This window comes from Bombus pyrosoma, linkage group LG3 (assembly GCF_014825855.1).
Source record: "Bombus pyrosoma isolate SC7728 linkage group LG3, ASM1482585v1, whole genome shotgun sequence".
NCBI lineage: Eukaryota > Metazoa > Arthropoda > Insecta > Hymenoptera > Apidae > Bombus > Bombus pyrosoma.
Genome location: NC_057772.1, coordinates 4,669,221 through 4,689,426, shown reverse-complemented (window position 1 = coordinate 4,689,426; position 20,206 = coordinate 4,669,221). Strand labels below are relative to the sequence as shown.

Here is a 20,206-nt window from a genome sequence, read left to right as displayed (position 1 = left end):
GTGATTCGTAGTTTAAGCATTTCGAATTGCGACTTATAATTGGACGAGGAGTTTTCGTTTATTTATAGGCAAGTTACAAAGGAATATAAAATGTTGAAAATGTTGCGCTACTCGTTATAAAATTTTTAAGCGAGTTTCCCTTTACGTCCATGAAAAAACGATGTGCATAAACACTCTCAGACTAGTCACGATTTAAACACGCCAAAATGTTCTAAACTCAATGCTACAGATACTTGAGATTCTTTTGACAGAACTTTTAGAAGAGTTGATCCGTTCAACGAGAATTGTAGGTATAAAACGGAGAAATACGAAGGTTAAGTTTCTTACATCTTATTACATATATTTGGCTCGTATAAATTTCAGTTAATCAAGTACGTGGTGCACTTTGTTCGAGGGTGGACGGCATATTTAATTTAACTGGTCTTGGAAATTCCACCAGCACAAGGTACAAGAGTACAGAGCACGAGAACAATCTAATTTTACTCCATACTCGTCAGACAAATTCTTAGTTGCTCTTTGTTACTTGCACGCTAAACGGTACATTAAATCTACGCGACCCAGTTCCCTCCGCTCTTTTATTCAGAAAGCGTGACTCCGTTCTCAAAAATCGTGACACTGAGTCAGCATCGTGTGACACACCAAAAATTTGGCAAATAGGAATCTTGCCAGCCAGATGGTCGACGCTTGGCGTATTCGCTTGCTCGTGCATCAACCTGTAACCGCTAACTAAACGATCTCTGACGAAAAGGTAGAACATGTTAGATCCCATGGAAAATTTCGTCACAAATATCACAAGAAAATTCAACATGCCCGACTCGTATATATTTCCTCGCGTTTCTCTCAGAACCTCTGGACCGCGTTAAGTGCCACGTCGATTAAATTCTCGTTACTATTTCCACTACGAGTTGCAACTAATAAATTCTCTCGTATAACAATAACAAGCTTGGTAATAAAACAAACGAAATCGTACGAGTCAAATTTATAGCCCGCCACTCGAACCATCTACGCTGCAAACAAATACGTGAAATACGATAATAACAATCGTAAGATCGAATACGCGAGACTGACGCGTATAAACAATTTCGTGACGAAGTGCGTGTTTAATTCCACAAACGTCAGCAAACTTTCGCCGCTGACTGTACTTCCAAATAACATCGAATCTCTCTTTTTCCTTCGACGAATATAAATATTCGCTGTGTGCCACCTCGCACGCGTCCACAGCCTCGATAATTATTACTCGATGGCTGTGCTCCTTTCACGAAAGTCTCTCTTCCCACGCGTACTACGACGCTCCCCGTTATTTGCATATCTCCGCGTGACACGGCCGAGACAGAACAGAAATTGCGGGGACGAGGGAGAGATAGAGAGTCGCAACCCGATAAAGGGGGTGGAGAACGCGTCGCGCCGGGGTTGCTGAAGAGCGGAGCCACACAGATGGAGGAAGAATCGCGACCGCTTTAAAGTAAGATTTTTTTCGAGCAATGCTTTCGAGCCTACCGCTTTGAGAAAAGAGTGGCCGTGGGTTTAATTAACTCGGCATTCTTCAGCCGCTGGGGGATGGACCAAGTCGAGGAAGCTCTGTGTACAGGGTGGGGGATAGACTTTTTCAAAATAATTACGCGACGATTCTGCTTGAAGAGACAGAGAGGGAGAGAGAGAGAGAGAGGACGCGCCTCGTCTGTTCTTTTGTCGATCGATTTGAAGAATTGCGACGCCATCGCAGCGACGGAGGAGACTGTATGGTGTTTCCGAGACATTAGGGCGTGTCGAGAAATGTTGCGTGTTTTGGAAGCTCCGTTTGTTAGGGCGAAATGGAAAGATGGAGGAACGGAACGTTTATTAACGTAATTTACGTGGAAATATTTTTCAGAAGAGATACAGATATCGTTTATTAGATGAGTTATTGATAATAATAGCCAGTATATCGTATTATGGTTATATTCTGGACATAGACTGGCTAGAAACCTTTATATTGAATTTCTACGAATTTTTTGTATGAATTGCTTGGATATTATAGGAATAAGTTGCGATTAAAAATTTCTACGCGGAATTTATGCAAATTATTTACGCGACTTTTGTACGAATTTTTATACGAATCGTTCAATGCTGAATGTTTGAAGGTGGTTAAGCATTTTAAGAGAACAGCAAGCTTGTATCTATCTTTTATATTCTATTAATTACTACTTCCATCGGTCACTGTACAATTTATTCAAACACGTGCAGCATTCTGAAACTCGTACAATATTCAAGCCAACAACCCTAATAGACAACACAGAATTCGTGGAATACTTATCCTATATCTCGGTTTTACTCGGAAACTTGCCTAAACATTTCTCAGCAACTATCAATAACGACGCACCACTCCACACTTAAGTATTCTCGTCTTTAAGGGTGCGCAATAACGCGCGTTCCTACTTTTACAGGCTTCTCTAACCCTTCACGCTTCTTCAGTAAAATGTATTCTTTCAAGCAATCCAAGCATCTGCTATTTAAATAACCGAGATAATCGATATTCTACGAATTATTCTAGTTGCAAAAGATAATTGTCCATCAACCACAGACGGAATTTCATATCCACGTAAATTGAATAACAGGAAAGAAATTTTTCAATAAAGATTCGATAATAATCCAAAGGGGAAGGAAAGAAGAGGATGGTTAGGGGCGATGAAAGACGCGTTGCGAACATTTCGAAGGGAGCGGAGGAGAAAATTTCCAGGTTTTGATCCACGTTGAGACGCGACTTTGATTCTCTCCGGCTGGGATAAAAGGGTTCTTATCGAAGGACGGACACGAGTGGTGTCGTTACTCCCTTTTCACAGTAAGCTTCGCCACCCCCGCCCTGCCCGTGGAATTTTATTTGAAAGGGGTTCATCGGTAGCTCCATTTCCACTACAGTGGAACTTCTTCGCGAAAACGTATTCGCTAATCTCGAAGGAACTTTTCAACAAATTACATTATTGAGAAATATTAATGTTCCACGGTTCTGGTTATTCCCGACTAAAATTATTTAAATCTCAGATATCTATTCTTATATTTGAGTTACAACTGTCACGATCTCCGATATATATATATATATATGTCAAGTTATCATTGGAGTTAACAAACCTTCATTTGGATTAGCCATTGTTGTTATGCGATATGGATGATAGTTAACGATACAAATATGATTATTGCAGAATTTGACAATTAGCCGTGGCGATTAGATACTCGAGATGCTAATGATAATAATCTTAGATTCAATAACGAACACACGGTCAACAGGATGGCAAATGCGCTTACTTCTCCAAAGCCCAAGTCGAACTGAACTTACTTGTCCACAGCCCAAGTGGAACTCCCCTCGCGTACTTTTCTCTGTACCTCTCTGTACCCCTCGGGTCAACTATATTTTTCAGGAGAGCTATACCACTACTCCATACCTCTGTTAGGTCTGTCCCGTGACCGTGGCTACGTTCAGCGATCAGTTGTGTCAGCCAAGCCCACTGTCACAAATCTCGGGCAAATATAATCGCATTAAATCATAAACAACTACTTCTAAGTTTTATTATTTAAGTACAGCTATAATAAAAAGTCAAAAATTCCAAAGGAAAGGCCCCGATGTCCTTTCATCTCCGACATATGTATATATATGTTTATTCGACCATTCGCGGAGAGACACGATCGCGAGGAAGCACGTGAACGGGAGTCGTAAATTCCCGTTGCGATTAGACAATCGACGCCACGAAATGATCGATCCCCTTATTTCTGTTAGGATGATAGGGGTGGTTCAATGAGTATAACACTGAGTTTAACAGGTTGTAATATTGTATATTTCCAACAACTTTGTATAAGTTAAGCAGGTGACTGATCTAAGGGTGGAAACCGGGTTAAGAGATGTTGACTGTTGGAAAGGTTGGAGAATCAGTGAAGTTCAGTGACGATGCTGTGGCAGAGGAAAGCGGATTTGTTAATGACAATTTTGGCTAAGAAAGTGAGGGCAATAGACATTGCTTCTAATTGGATAATAAGAAGGTTGGTGGACTAGGGAGGGTCTTAACCACCGCCGAGAGAACGTTGCTAGCGGAAGAGTTTGGTTTCCTCACCGAACGCGAGGAAAACCAACTTTCCCATATCTTCCCGTAGTAGACGATAAATGTAAAGAACACTTGAGATACTTGTTTGGTCTGAAGAACCTTAACTATGAAAATGCCAAGATTTATAGTGGGTCCTGAAGGCCATCGAGGGCACGCAGCAAAGATGTGTAGACATCTGGTTGCCATCTTGCCCGCGGTGTGGGGCCTGGTTTTTGGACAGAGTCATCGGACGTAACAATATATACATATACATATATATATATATATATATACACGTACATTTGCGTGGAAATTTTCATAGGAAATTCGTTTCTGTAACTTTTACCGGGCCATTCATTTTTTGACTGGGCGGCCGTGTTCCGGTTTTGTTGGTCGTAACGCGGCGTTCCGCGTGGATATTCGTCCGTTTTCGTTGCGTCGATCGATCTGACGCTTTTGTAACGAGCGTTTCGAACGAAACGGCAACGAAAAAAATCAAGACAGCAATAGAGGGAAGGAGAGTAGGAGAGAAAGGTAAAGAAAAAAACAGAGCGAATTAATACGTTTGATACGGGCTATTTCACTTCCGATTACGCGAACGCTGATTGATTTAAAGCGATCTTGCCGTGGGCCCGCGTTCCTACGCTCGTCATCGCGCGCTGTACACCCGATTCGATTTAATTACGCGGAAACGCGTTTCCATTGGGGAAACGAATGGAAGAGTTCGATTTTTGTTGCGTTCTTGTTCCTAGCGAAAATGTTACCTGTCGTATCGCAACGCTGTAAACCCGAGTACTGTACTTCTGACAGACAGAGAGCAAGAAAAAGACGAGGATATTGCGAATTCGCGAAAGCAATTGTAATCTGTTTCTCTTTTTAATTGGATGAATTTTTCACTGAAATTTTTAAACGTTTTCGTTGCAGATATTCTTCGTTGATATTATTTCGTCGATCTCTGCGAATAACTTCGTAGAAACGTAGATTTCCAATGGACAGACACGATATGGTTTGTATTTTCTTGCGAATATTTTAGTCCACAAGATAAATTTGTAATCGAAATCTACTAAAGTTTAGTATTCCTCGTCGATACTTTTCGATAAAGAAAAAACAGCGTAGAAGGTACGGACTTGCAACGAACGGGACAGTTTCTTTTCTCTTACCGAAAAACTTCTGATAGTTTAGGAGAAACGAAGATTCATTAAAATAATTTGCTAAGCCACCAATAATTATTTCATCCGTTAGCGCCAGTAATTTAGCATTTAAGGAACTGGAATCTCCGGTTCGGTTTTAATATATTAATATATACAAATGTCGAAGATTGAACAGACTCTTGCTAAACGCTTATCTATTTCCATTCCCATAACACGAATTTACGCAAACAATCAGGAGAAAAGGCGAAGAGGACGATAAAGCGCAGCAGGGACGGGTGAAAATCATAATTTAGACGAGAATGAAGGGAAAAAAGAAAATTGGGGAATGGGTGAGCTAGACAGAAAGTGAGATGGATCGTTTTGCTCGGTGAGGCCGCAAGAAACGCCTTGAAAAGCTCCGGCAGTGCCAGTGCTGGTAGTTAGACTTTCAAATGAGAAGGGATTTAGCGTTAACAAAGAAGTAGAAACAAACGAGGGAATATATCGCGGCTGGTTGACTACAGAAACAGCGGGGAAAAGGGTTGACGGCTCTCTTAACTCTTGATAACAATTATCGTTGCATACTCGAAGAAAAGCCGGCTAAAGTGCAAGCCAAATATAGATCAGGATTTAACGAGAGATTTTTCACGTAAAATTTGCCATCCCAGTGGAAAACGTACGTATAACGTCGCTACTTGAAGTTAATCGGAAGAAATTGAGGCAGATAGTGAAAAGTCGTTGTATGTCGTATACATAAAAGAGAAAAAAAATGATTTAAAATTTATTATAAATTTCACTTACGATTAGAAGCAACATTTTCGATGTTCGAACTATCGACGATTAAAGTATTTCGATATCACCAGTTACGTAGTAAATTATTATGCAAGAGGACCCGGATATCTTTATTCAGGTTCGTCATTAATATTTAAGAGAAACAAGGTTTTCGAACGAAAGAGAAAGAGGTGAAAAAATTAACGTGTTATCAAGACATGTAAATAAAGCGAAATCCAAAGTAGCGAGGCAAAGTAGAAAGAAACGGTCACTGGACAGACAGACTTGGCTGGCCATAGTGAAAGATGGTCGAGTAATTCGACGCGTCAGACGTTGCCAGACGAACGCTCTAACATCACGGAGATCCAGAGATGATCCCAAGGGATGAATAGAAACGATCCTGTTTACTCTTACCCTGGTTCAACGCTGCAGGCAACACAACGCAGATATTTACAAGAAGAAGTTTTATCCACCGAGTTTCTTCCTTTTTCTTGCTTCCTTTCTTTCTTTCTTTCTTTCTTTCTTTCGTTTGATTTTTCTGTGCTCGTGATTCAGTGAATGATCATTCGGATTTACGTTCCTCTCTTCCTTTTCCATTTCTTTCTCACGTTTTTGTTTTCTTTCCAACAACGCGAAAGAAATTCTCCACCCTCTTGTTTCTTCGCTCGAGAATTTCTTTCGCCTTGTTTTTGAACGATCGCTTGCGAAATCCACGCTTGAATAAAGCTCATCCCGACAATGGATATCTCTGCAAGTTTCAAGGAATCGATATCATTCCAACACCGAGTTTTCTACCGTAGCATCGTGGAAACTTGGTCTTTTCAGGTCTTTCACGGTTCGATCGGCAAAGCTAAGCTTAATTAACCCTTAGGATAGTCGACATTGCTCCAATCTTTCCTCAGCTTTATCGAATCTTGTCTCTTCGAATTCGTAATCTGCGAATCGTACATCGTCCAAAGAAGTTGCACGGTTTTCTTAAATTTCCAGAAACTCTCGGAGAAAGAATGGTACTCGAATTTCGATTTTTATATCGCTGTCAACCGATTCTCAAGAAAATAATCGTTCATTCTGAATATACGTTTGCTACGAATATTTGCTTCTAACCTTTACATACGTTCTCAGATTGGTTTCAAATTTGACGCATATAATCACGATAGTCGTGTCTCGTTACAATACCAAAATGATATCTCAGAATGTTTTCTATACCATATGGACGTCAAAATTTTGCACGATAAGTTTCCAAACATTTTCATGATTTACACATTTATTCTTCTCTAATGCGATTAATGACAAAACTTAACGAACTATTGGCTCGTCGAATTAAAATTGTGGGAGAAACGATGTGTCACATGCACCGCCTCCAATGGAATCAAATTTTTCCTACGAGACTCTGTTCTCGAGAAAATCGATTTCGAATATTCTCCTCGAGCGGTTACAAGCGAGGATTGTTTTAACGCTCGAAGAACCGACGACTCGAGAATAGTTACTCGGGAATAACGACTCTCGTTTCGCCATCAAAGCGTCCGTCATTTCCTATGTAGAATTGTTTAGGCTCTGTACGAAGTTCAGCGCCGGTTCTCAGTGTCCAGGACGATTTGCCACTTCAAAGAGATCCTATATCATTGAAGCGAGTAAAGTAATTGGATGAGCCAAAGTTCGCGCGAATCGAGCCACGTGTCGCTCAAATTTTCGCCAACGAAAATGTTTCTTCGTGGTTGTACCTACACTTGGCGAGTTTAGCTCGACGAAGAATTTCTCGAATTTTTCTATCGCAGTCTGCCCTTTTTGCCACCGAGCAAGATACGCTTTCGATGTTTTAAGAAAAGCGATTCCTCGTATCTCGTATTTCCTACAACTAGATTTTTCCATATCTCCGTGAAAATCGAAAGAATTTGAAGTAAGAGGAAAACACGACTAAGTTAAAATTCTCATATTTATTCGTCGGAACGTAAAATTCTCCTACGTTCGTCGTCTGTTCTCGCGCGAAAAATCAACGCGATTTTCACGATACACGCGGGAAAGCATGCAAATCGTTGAGTTTGAACGTAGCTAGAACGCCAGCCTCGTAGGAAATTGACTCGTGACTAACGAACCGAGAAGACTCGCTGAGTTCCGACAAAATGGCCTCCACGCGCAACCAAACGCTCCCTCCTCCCACTTGATACCTGTTTCTGTCGATTAGAGCCTTCGAACTGCAGGCTGCACGTGACGGCCGCTCGTAAAAACCGCGTAACGAAATGAAAATCTGCGTTTATCCGTTGCAGACGATGCTACCCGTCTCGATACTGTGAAATCCACCAAGGAACATAACGTTCGTTAGAAGCAATTTTCGAATAGCACGCGATTATTTTCCTGCTCGTTACCAATAGCCTCGAGAAATAAGCTAAGTTTGTCACGTCGAAGATATATTTCCGCGGTTGATGTAGCGTAATGTAATGTAATAATATAAATTCCCATAAAGCTAAGAAAATGTATCAAGCTTGTTAATTGTCGTATTAACCCTTTGCACTCTGACATTTATTTCAATTTCGTTATCAGCAGCTTCCAACGCTTTGAAGTGTTTTATTTGAAATTTACTTCGACTAAAGAACAAGACAATTTAAATAAATAAAGGAAGAAACCAATTCACTTAAATACCAGTTTTATTCACACTATTGTTGTATTTGAAACAATTTCCAGGATACAATCCTGCTTTCCTTTCGCACGTTTCACAAAAATAAGGTGGCACTGAAAGAATATCGAGCGAGACTGCTGAGATAAAATTGATCGATGTCGAGTCACACTCGACATAGGAGTGCAAAGGTTTAAAGATACAACTTTTAACAAGACTCGAATTCTACATCTCGATTCGTCGATATTGATCATGATCAAATTAAAAAGGAAAAAAAAGAACGGAAAGAGTTCTTTAAAAAGAATCGAGAATACGTGCAATTCTACAACAGTACATTCGATAAACCCAAACGAAGCGAAGAATAATATATATTTACTCACCTCGGAGGATCTGGTAGAGGAAGACCTTGATATGGTCGGGGCTGAGATGCTGAGGGCTGACGATGATCTTGTGCAGGTCGCTCTGAAGCAGCTCCGTGATCACGTATCTGTGCGGATGCTCGTTAAGGAATTTATGAACAATCATCGAATCTTAACTGAAATTAAACCGTATCGAAGGAACGAGCCGCTCGATTACCACGGCTGATTCTCTCGCAGCGTCATTTACACGATCCTCTACGACTCGCGATAAAACCTTACCAACGAATATTAACTCTCTATATGCCGGTGGCTCGATAAAACCAGCTCGATCTATCAAGCTAATCGCGTGAGTACACGCGCGGGAATCAATTTGAACGACTCGTTCCGGACCGCTCCCTTTCTCGTTTCCTTTTCGTTTTTCCTTCTTCTTGGAATCTAGGGTATCCTCGTTTTGCGCACTTGTTACAGCAACATGAGCTGATAATAGCGCGAAGTGGAATGTAAGAAAATTAGAGTTACGACTGGATTATATAGGTGGATCATTAGGAAACGGATTGCTCTGGAATTACGAACAGATAGACGAGGATAAGACGAAGATAGTGGAAGAGTTGAATTATTACAAATTGCCGCTATCAAACTCATAGGTTATTTCATTAATATTTATCTGCGTGATTTGAAAGTTTACTTGCGAATTGTGAAAGTTTAATAGCGTAAATTGGAAGGTAGGAAAATTAAAGCTGGATCATCGTAACAGGTGGATTACAGTAAATTGTATTTTTATATAACCAGCGAGTAAGTTACGTTGCATAATATTACTTATAGAAAATAGCGTGAAATCTGTTAACACGTAGATCGAATCTACGCTAAAGAAGACATCCGTATCTTTCGCTCGCGATCATCAAGATAATATTTCTTACGATATAACAAATACTTCTCTTTTATTTGTAATTACAAAATTTCCCGACAAGCATCCTGTTTTAATCGTCTTTAAAACATTTCAACAACTCTTGCGAAATCTTCTGTTCCGAGTAATTTACCATTTTCAACGATAAATCTTTCAAAATGCGAATAAAGAAAGGAACAAGAAAACAGAAACTAATCTTTATTGGAAAAATAAAATGGTAACAGCGTCGATTGGAACGTCTGCTACGACGAAAACCTTGGCAATCAGGTGGTTCTCGTTCCTGATCCGTCGGCTTAATGGATTCCTTCGTCGGCCTCGAACAAGTTAATCCGTCGAAATGAAGGGAAAAAAGGAGGGGAATGGCGCACAAGGGGAGAAAAGAAGCGGAATAGAAAAGAAAAAGAGAGAGAGAAAGAGAGAGAGAGAGAGAGAGAGAGAAGAATCGAGCCCGATGACGTCGAGCCGTGACGAAAGTAGCTGGCCTTAATAAACCTGCCGGGGTAATTTACAGCGCTTGGCCCCGGCTCCACGGGGTGAAACTTCTTCAGAAAGTTAAGCCGCCACCGTTCGCGGACAATGGCGAACGGAAACTCGCGTTACCAGAAGTATCCACTTTTGTTAATGGAGCTGTGGATAAAAGTGACCCATCGCGTTTTCAAACGTTTAAACGTTTGCTTCGATTAATCGTGTTTGTACGTTTTGAAAGGGGATTCCGTTTTTATATCGTGTCTCGAAGATGGTGGGAAGAGAGATGGACATTTCTAGCAGCGTAATGAAAGTTGGCTGGTTGTCGTTTGAAGTTGCGAGATCGCGATCGAGTGGATAATTTAAAGCCTGAAACATCGTTCTTTCTCTAAAACTTTCCTTAATCCTCTCGTACGAATGAAAATGAAAAATGCGTGCAAAGAAGTTTTTACAGACATCAAACGTATGGTCAATTTTTCGTACAGAACAAAATCGCTCCCGATAGGACATTAAACGTATACGAATAACAGAACAGAGCAAATTCACAATCGAACAAAGAACGACAAAAGTTTCCATTTCACGCTCTTCGAAATTCGTTTCACAGTCATTTTCGACGACTCCTCGAAAATTAGTTACAGACTGTCCCTTAGAAAAACCTTCGAGCTCCTTAAATTTAGGCTACGTGAAATCCTACGTTGAGAATGAATCAAAACTAAGCGGATTAATCCGAATCACACCGTTCGCGAGAAAAAATCCGGAATCTCGGCATATCGAGGAAAAACACGGAGCCTGTAAAGTTGGCCAATTACCAGGGTTACGATAATCACAAGCACCCCCTTGTTCGCAAGAAACTTATCGACCCCCTGCCGTAACTTCGCTGCACGGTAATTTCACGATGGAAGGAGAAAGAACAGGCTCCTCGATCGACAAGCCATGCCACGAAGAAAGGGTAGAGCCAAGAAAGAGGGCAAGCGAAGGCAATAAAAAGTACTTGAAAAGTTTTTACGCGATCCGAACGATGGTCGAGCGTTCGGCTACGCCGGAAGTAAATGGGGTGGTTGTATCGAACCGTGCCATCATGCACGCGCCTCTTCCTCCGCTTCCGCTGTAAATCGCAACTCCCCGACCACAGCATTTACGAACGTTCGATTTCATCTTTTCCACGTTGATGTTCCCTTTTTGTCTCGCGCGATGTGTCGTTCCTACGTCGACGATATTAGTCGGTCGTCTTATAATTTTGCACGTAGATGTATACGTGTACGTATGAAAGTAATTTTATAAATGAAAGCATTTTTATTCGACTTTGTATCGTTGACAAGATCGATAGAGCCCTGTATGATTTGATATTTCGTTAAAAGCTACGGTAAATTGTTCCGTAATTGTCTATCTTTCGTAAAAAGCAATTGAAGTTGTTTCGTCGAATAGCACACGTTTGCATGGTATATTTCCGCTTTGAGAAGAAAACGACGAAGAAAGAATTAAATTAGCCTAACAGAAAGGCACACGAATAAATGCGACTGTGTAGTAATAGCTATCTTATGGATTATTTATCTATTCCTCTTTTCTACGCTATCTCGTACGCTTTTATAATGGGTGACATTATTCTACCATTAATGTTAACGTGATTCGTTTCCAGCTAACTCCTCGTTCTCCCGTATGAAATATTAAAATCTCTTTCACATGTAGGATATTCTAATCGAAAGACAGATGTGTCCTCGGTTTTCTTCCGCTATTCCCATTCGAGAAGCCAATTATTTTATTCGACCCATCTATCGAAAGAACGAAGACAATGAGGCAAAGTATACGACAAAATACGAAACACGAGCGATTAAATATCATTTACGTTTCCTCGTTTTCGAAACCTTGGAAATGCTCCAGAACTCTCGCATTTCCATCAAAATACTCCATCGCAAGAACCATCTCACTCACCGTATTCCCCATCAGCCTTCCCCGTACGAGAACGTAATTCATCTTCGATCGGCGCGCGCGTCCTTCGAAATTTCGTTTTTATCCAGCACGACGAGCACATAGTCAAAGTGAAAGAGAGAAAGAGAGAAGGTTGGAGGAGAATGAAATAGTATAATGGCGGAATGAGGTCGACTGGTAGGTTGGAATGCAGGTAGAGGCTGGCTGCGAACCTGGTGTGGTATGCAAGTCGACTGGTCCGGTTGGCTTCGGACTGAAACACCTAAGCGCACACAGCCTTTGCCGACGTTCCACGCTTTCGAGCTGTGTCTCTTCTGAAATACGATCGATGGACCGCTTCGTACGCGATATTTCCAAGTAGCAGACACGACCATGGGATGCACACGCTCATGGGAGGCCGGATATTTTCGCGAGAAACGAATGGTGTACGAGACCGCGCCGCGAGTTAAGAACCTATCGCGGTAACCTGTTTCGAGATCCTCTAAGATTGATCGATCGATTTGACGGCTGGTGAGAATCCGTGCAGCGATTCTGCCCGAGAGAAACTGGAACTGACGGCGTGTGATTCTTCCTCGTCAGCCATAATCCAAACCTGACCAAATTTCTTCTGATTGTGAGAAAATAGAGGATGATTTATCAGTGAAAAGGTTGAGACACAGCGAATTGGACAAGTAGATTGCTGCCCGATGATAAAACTGTATTGTATCGTTATACAGCGACGATATTAGATCGTGTAGGAAGTTCGTTCGCATGTTTTTAAAACATCGTTACATTGTAAGGCCCGTTTCAACGATGTTCGTATCATTTCATTAATTAATTAACTTATTTCCCTCGTAACTTCAAAGCTTCTTCTCTTACGTTAATAACATTCTGTATTTCTCCTTTAAATTATTTAACAACTACTTATGAAAAAAGTTGTTCGTTCGACTGAAATATATCGTATTATAACAACGTTCTTTGGTATTCATAGTACGATAAATATTCCAATATTCCGTCTGACGGTAAACACCAACCAAGTGTACCGCAGCCATAGAAGCCGAGAATTTTGAAAAGAGACAAGTCAAAATTATCTTAAAAAGTCTTTCGTTGAAAATCCATAAAACTAAGGGGATTGCTAATGCTTCTCGAATTGATAATAATCGATGGAAGAAAGATACTCGATAACCACGGACCAATTACTTCTCGCGCTTGAATTTTGACAGAGATGATAAAGGATTCTTCGACGTAACGAGAGAGACACTTCTCGCTCGAACACTTTTACCAACAACGCGATACTTGGCATACGACAACTGCGTCAAACGCGTTTACGAGTTTGTTGCTTAAAAAAAAAAAAAAAAAAAGGAAAAGAAAGAAAAAAGAGAAAAGAGGTGAAAATAAACTGCACGATCCTTCACGTTCGACGGTTTTCACTCGGACTTCATCGGCCGACGAACGTCGATGAAGAGAAAAACGATAGAACGCGCTAACTCTCGCTAATCGCACGCCAGATTTATTTCAAGCCAATTACGAAATATGTTTTTCCCGTTCCTCAAACAATTCTCGCTATTTCGACTACCTCTGCGAATTTTCCGACACTTGTTCGGACATTGTTTTAAAATCGAAAGCGAAAAAGTTTGCTTGCTAATCCAACGAACCGAGTATCACAACGGAACTAACCTGGAGACGTTTTAAGGCGTGAAACGACGAATAAAAATCATTATGCCGCATACGCGACAGTGAAAATCCATGGAGACGAAACAGAATTCCGGCGAGCTTCGATCGATCGCAGCCGAAGGGCTGCGGACGCTTTCAGCGTATTATTTAGAATTCGCGCCGAGATTTAATCGCGTTTGCGGCTCCATCGCGATTTTCCGGTTCGCTTTTCACCGACGCCGTGTCGATCGAGTGCCATCGAAACACTTTTAACCGCGTCGCCATCAATCCTCCACGAACGATCCGAAATAAAAAAACAAAAAGACGCGTAAAAAACAATCGTCAGCTTTCTTTTGACAATCAGTCGGTTCTCGATAAGCTTAACAATCTGCTCGATGAATCTCGATTACCAATAAACTACACGCGTGAAACGCGATTGAAACGACGAATCGATATTGGAATTCCTTTGAATACAGTATCTAAGAAGGCTAAGAAGCTAAGAATTCATTTAAACGTTTCTATGGTAATAGAAGAAATTATTATATATATATGACAAAGTGCACAAAAAAAATGACAAGTTTAAACGAATAATTTAATACAACTTTATATGCAAATGAGACTGCGTTTCTGTATCTTCTTAAGAGCACTAAACGTTTCTAAAACCTCTCATTCATACATTTTATGAAAGTAAAATTGGTTCTCGTAACCTTAATTTTAATCTTGATTGTATTAATAAGGATGAATATCCTCTTTTTTCCGCCCAGAGAAAGTAGCAAGAAGAACAGCAGGGTTAAATTACATTCCAAATACTTTCACTGAAAAATTCTTCTTATTATTCAAAAATTCTCACGTTAAGTTCTACGTGTACACAGAGATAGGACGAATTAAAAAAGGAGGAAAAATTCGTTGAACGAGCAAAGGCTGATACGTTAGTCGTTGGATTTACGATCGTTTAATATTCAACTGGTTCTCGTGAATCGCGAAAAGGAATTAACGCGTGATTATCGATGTAAAGGGTGAAGCGCTTGTCGTCCGCTATAATAGAGTTTGCTTTAACACGTTTAATAAAGCGATTCACCTGGCAATCATCCCCTGGAAGAAACGCCCACGTAACAAATTGTTGAAACGGGACCGAAGTAAAAGGCTAACAATAATCGATCGCCTTGATCGATGGCTTTTAAAGTTTTAACACGTTCGACGGATATCTCGGTGAAAGGTCGAGTCTCTGTTTGGTCTCGAGCATTTAAGAAGCAAGTTTTCGCGGTACTGCTGTATATATATGGCTAGTTGATCTGGATAAAAAGATTCCATTGTTCCAGTGGAAGTAACGAATTGCACTTTCGCTGCGATTGGTTGTGCGATCGACAGTGTCTAATGGGTGACACGCGTCGTTCGATACGTGGAATTCTTGCGCCGTTGACGAAGCGACTGTGGAACAGCGTGGTCCGATTTCGTTTGAGAAAGTTATCAAACTTTAGAAAGCTATGAAATTAAGAACTATTAGGAACGAAAAATTATTTATGCTGTCGTCGTCGAAGGATAAATAATATCGAGTATACTGGCTCGCAACTGGACTCAAGTAACGCTATTCGCGTGCAACGAGAGATCGCAGAAGTGGTAAAAACGTTAACGAAGACTATAAACTACGATATCCTTAGTTCGTAAATATCAACTTTTATCGAATAAACTTTACACATAAACTGGCTGATTCCCTGGACCGCCATAGTAATTTCAACTTTCAACCATTTAAAAGCTTCGCTAAACATCGTTGCAAACTCTCTTTGAAACTCCTAAATTCCATCATTATCCAACAATTTGTTAATCAAGCATGTATGTATTTAAAGTACCGTGACTACAGAAAGTATTGGCATAAACATTTTTCTTTTTTTACATCAAACGATCTCTTATCGAGTTCTATACGCTTCATTTCCGTAACATCAAATTTTTATAGTCGCATAAAACTACTACCAAACGATTAATTTGATATACTTGGGTCTGATTAATCGTTGCGTAGATGTTAGAATAAATACAATCTTTTTGTAACCACTGTAGCTGTCTATAAACGATGGCCCATGACCAGGCGTAATTTCGTTTGACGAATATCGATAAAACGTCTAAGGATGATCATTCGCGTTATTCTAATAACATAAGGGAAGAGGGAAGGAGAAAGACCCTTCTAGTTAATCGATTAACTAGCACGAACCTAACGCGGTTAGCGGCGTTGTCGAATTAGCATAGATTATCAATATTACCGGGCTAGACAAATATTTGCGTTATCCAGAGATCACGCTACGAGATAGCGCAATTATTTGGCCCAATAACACGGTTCACCGCGTACCTCCATCCCACACGTTTAATGTCTGCTCTTATTTTGAAACATGAAAAATATTGGAAAATTTGGGACAAATACGAAAGTTTCTAGCGATAAATGTTTTAAAAATCTGTTTTCTATGAAACGTGTTAAACGTACAAAACACGTTATGTACGTTTGCCTTTTTCCATTTTATCAATACGTAATCCTCTTTTGATACTCTTTTCCTCCCACGTTCAATGTTCACATAACACCATTAAAAACAGTATACCTTTCTTCATATAGCAGGACTTTCAATACTCTCTGATAATCGTGAATTAAATTCCATTTCCTTCTCCGCCTTTATTCCATTTCCTCCTCCGCTTTCACCTTCCTCTTTTTGCATACTTTTTCAATGGAACGAATTTCTCTGAATGACGTTGCCTAAACTAACACACTGACGTTGCCAATTCTTTCATAGACCTTTGATTTCCCAACTTTCAATCGCTGTTCACCTTTTCCCTCGTTCATCCATCCCCTATCTAACCGCTGCAGCTGCATTTTTTTGGTTTTCATCGCCGCGCACAGCTTTTCACCTTCGCGACAAATAAAGCTTATCGAAAAACCGCAATATTTTTGCTTTCGTACGTTTAACTCGCGCAGTTTCACTCTTGCGAGGGTCGATTCAACCCTCGAACCTTTCACCAGGCGCCTGTTCCTCGGCATTAATTTTCACTCGACTGTCGTTTGAAATCATCGTCGTCGACCCTTTGATCAACGTTGCTACGTTCGAAAGAGCGAGCAAGAACAGCCGATCTCCGGTGATTCGTACCTCGTTACTTTTGATCTCGCATTAAAATCGAGCAAAAGTTAACCGATTCGTTATCCTATCTCGCGCGTCTTCTTCAAACGGCACCAAACATCGCAGACACCTTTTCCCCTTCCCTTTTATCTTTGTCCCCATCAAAAGTTGATTTTGCACCATCGTTTTTTCGTTTCATCCTCCAAACGATTGCAACTTGCGCGTTCCGCGAGCTAAAAAGGGACCGGCGAATCGAAAGGCGGAAACTTCTCAAAGATCCAACCGTAAAGAGCAAACGCCCCGCAACGATCAAACGTTTGGCAAAATATTCGAAAAACTCTTTCTCTGTCCGTCGTTCCTGCCCTTTGATATCGGAACTTGACGCAACACTTTTCAACGAACTCTTAAAATCGGAGAAACGTGTTCGCAGGGTGAATATGAGGAAAGTGGCATAGTTTTTGAGGAGAGTCCTGGATGTTTCCAAGTATTAATCGGAAACGGAGCGAAGTCGAAGGTTTTCCAAGGGATTAACGAGACGTTGGATGGAACGGCGGGCTTTGAACAGCGTTTTACTCCCGGTGAGAACCCTTTGACGAGCTGACCTTTTCAGAGCCAACACACCCTCGGGGGTTGATCCCTTAACTGGGAACCGCGGCGATTCTGCCGTGTTTCGCGCGATTTCCTTTTACGAACGCGCGTGCCGATCCCTGGCCAGGAATTCGCTCGATGAAATCTCGAATTCCGTGTGTGCTCAATGGAAATGCGAATCACCGTTTCCATTAGTCCGATGCTCGAGTTTGATGGGATAATGAATGGGGCTGAGAAATTCCATATAGCTTCCTCTTTTTAATCGATAGCTGTAATTTTGATTATTTAAAAGGTTTGTAGGGAGAATCGAAGGAACAAGCCCAGTTACAAAGTTCTTGGACATTTTCCGACTGAATCGGGGTGGCAAACCCTAAAACCTTCATAAAACCTAAACGTCTAGCGTGAACGAAGAACCGATGGAAAACTGAAAATCTTTATGGAGCAAAACTGAGATCACAAGAGACGAGGGAAGAAACGTGCAGGAAACGGCAACCGCTTCCTGGTCCCGTTGCTTGTCGCCAGCTATCGATCGCGGATTTCCACTTCCGCGTCGTGCGTCCGCGATTTCCCTTTTCTCTTTCAGCCGAAGAAAATGATTGCGAGGAAGGTTTGGCGGTCGCGTTGGTGCATGGCGCTCGGGGCGCAGCGATTGGTGGATCGATGCGTGTCTGCCTCCTGGTAGGCACGTCGACCGGTTCCTGGACAAAGCGACTTGCCCCTAGCATCACCCGGCGCGAAGGGAATCGAGTATCCTGCCGTTTCTCCTGTCCTCCGCCTCTCTCTTCTCCTCTCCGAGTCTTGCACCGCGATACCGGTCCGAGGAGGAAGAAGAACCTGGAAGAGTTCGGATTCTTCGCTCGAACTTCGCCGTCACGCTCCTTCCACCATTCTTCTGCCAGTTTTTTCACATTTTCACTGCGGGTGTCACGTTCGCGTGACTCTGGTCGTAATCGGCGATTAGAATAGCGCGCAAGTAGCGGTAGAAATATTGTCGCAAAGTAAGACAGGTGTTCGAGGAACGTCGATGAAACATAGAAACGTGTCGAAACGTTCGAGTCGTGTAAGTCCGGGGGAAAACGAAACAGAATCTCGCGGCAGGAATAAGTAGCTTTTACACAGAGAATCGCGTGCCACATCGTGAAAGTGTTCCGAAGAACTTCGAAAAGAAACGACACAGATAAAAACATAGAGAAGAATGGTTTCCGGGTGAAGTTCCCGTTTGTCTCTGGTAATCTTTGCTTCGATAGTTGTTCTCGCGGTTCGAGGATGCTTTTTAGATTAAACGTGCAACTTGCTGAAACGTGTATCGTCGACGAATTAAAAGACGATCGATAAACCGAGCGAACGTCTTTCTGAAAGCTCCAGCTGATGCTTCTGGACGAATGTTCGGTAGGTGAATCTCAATTTTCCAAAGGATCTTCCTCGGCCGAGCGATCACCGATGTCACAGGGATGCACCTCGCGTCTCTTTGTTACACATGGCGTAGGATAACAAAGAAGAAGAAGAAGAAGAAGAAGAAAGAGAAAAGAAGGGAAGAAGGAGGAGGAGAAATGTTAAGGACGATGATGAAGGCTTAGAGCGCGAGGTGTTCGAGCAAGGCCAATCCGGCTCGTCCGACCGGTCAACCGAGTTCGAACTCGGCTGGCAAACAACTACGGGAACCCGACGAGTCTCGGGATTCTTCTGCGGCCGATTCCTGTTGTCCCGGCGAAAAAAATCCCGATCTACACGGCACGTGCAAATTCTACGCCCAGAACCTTCTCCTTACTTCGAATCGCCGATCTTTCGATTCGAGTTTCAGGATCCGACGATCGAGGATTCTGTTCGCTCGACCCTCTTTGGGCATTGCGTGGGTGTTTCAAGGTTTTTCATTGAAATTTGGAGGCGTATTAGAAGATCGATAGTACCGGGATTTTAAAATAAACAGGATTATTTTGGATTTGACGAATGGTGAACGGAAAAAAAAGAGAGAAAAAGAGGTGAATGAAAATTATAAAAAATATGGGGGGTTTATATAAAAGTTCGTAATGAAAATAAATATAATACGAATGAAATTTAGGTTAGGGTGCTTAGGGGAAATATGAGAGTCTGCTGAAGGGTGCATGGTGAAAGTATAATACGAAGATGCATTTTAAGGACAGTGACGAAAATATGAAAATTTAAAGAAGGTTCTACACCGGAGATATGAATATCGCAAAACGAATTTCTAAGCGTAACGTGATAGTACGCTAATGGCATAGAAAACGCATTAATAAGAATCGAAATGCAAGACACAGAATAAATATCTTACGCGCCTTTTGATACACATTTTTAAGAACCGAAAAGGACAACACGTAATCGACTAAAGCAGAAAGAGTTGACTGATTCTGCAAAAGAAAGATACAGCGGCAATCAAGCGGCACAACGGCCGCGTATGGAGAAATGAAAACTCAACTAGAAATAAAAAATGGATCGTGGAATCTCGTTTTAGCAGGCGGGCCAACGGTTCTTTTTATATAATAGCAGAGAAATGGAGGACCGAATAAGGCGAATAGAGGAAGAAGAGAGAAAGAGAGAAACAAAGGATGGGCTCTCGGCCCAAAAACTGCGCAAGAGCGATCGATACACGGCACGATACTCGATATATTGCGGAGAAGCTGCCGGAGAGGAAGTTACAATCGATGTTTCCGGTTCGAGGCA

The 20,206-nt window shown here is 41.5% G+C and overlaps 1 protein-coding gene across 5 annotated transcripts in view; it reads right to left on the bottom strand.

Annotated features, from left to right (window-relative positions):
• LOC122566258 (serine/threonine-protein kinase NLK) overlaps nt 1-20,206 on the bottom strand; it is a 230,014-nt gene that overhangs the window by 52,637 nt on the left and 157,171 nt on the right. For all 5 annotated transcript variants that reach the window (XR_006316447.1, XM_043723271.1, XM_043723272.1 and 2 more), the window contains exon 4: nt 8,942-9,048. Coding sequence is in view for 4 of the 5 variants with exons in the window: in XM_043723271.1 (XP_043579206.1) it covers nt 8,942-9,048 (107 nt within the window). In the remaining variant the exon portion in view is untranslated. The remainder of the gene's footprint in view (nt 1-8,941; nt 9,049-20,206) is intronic.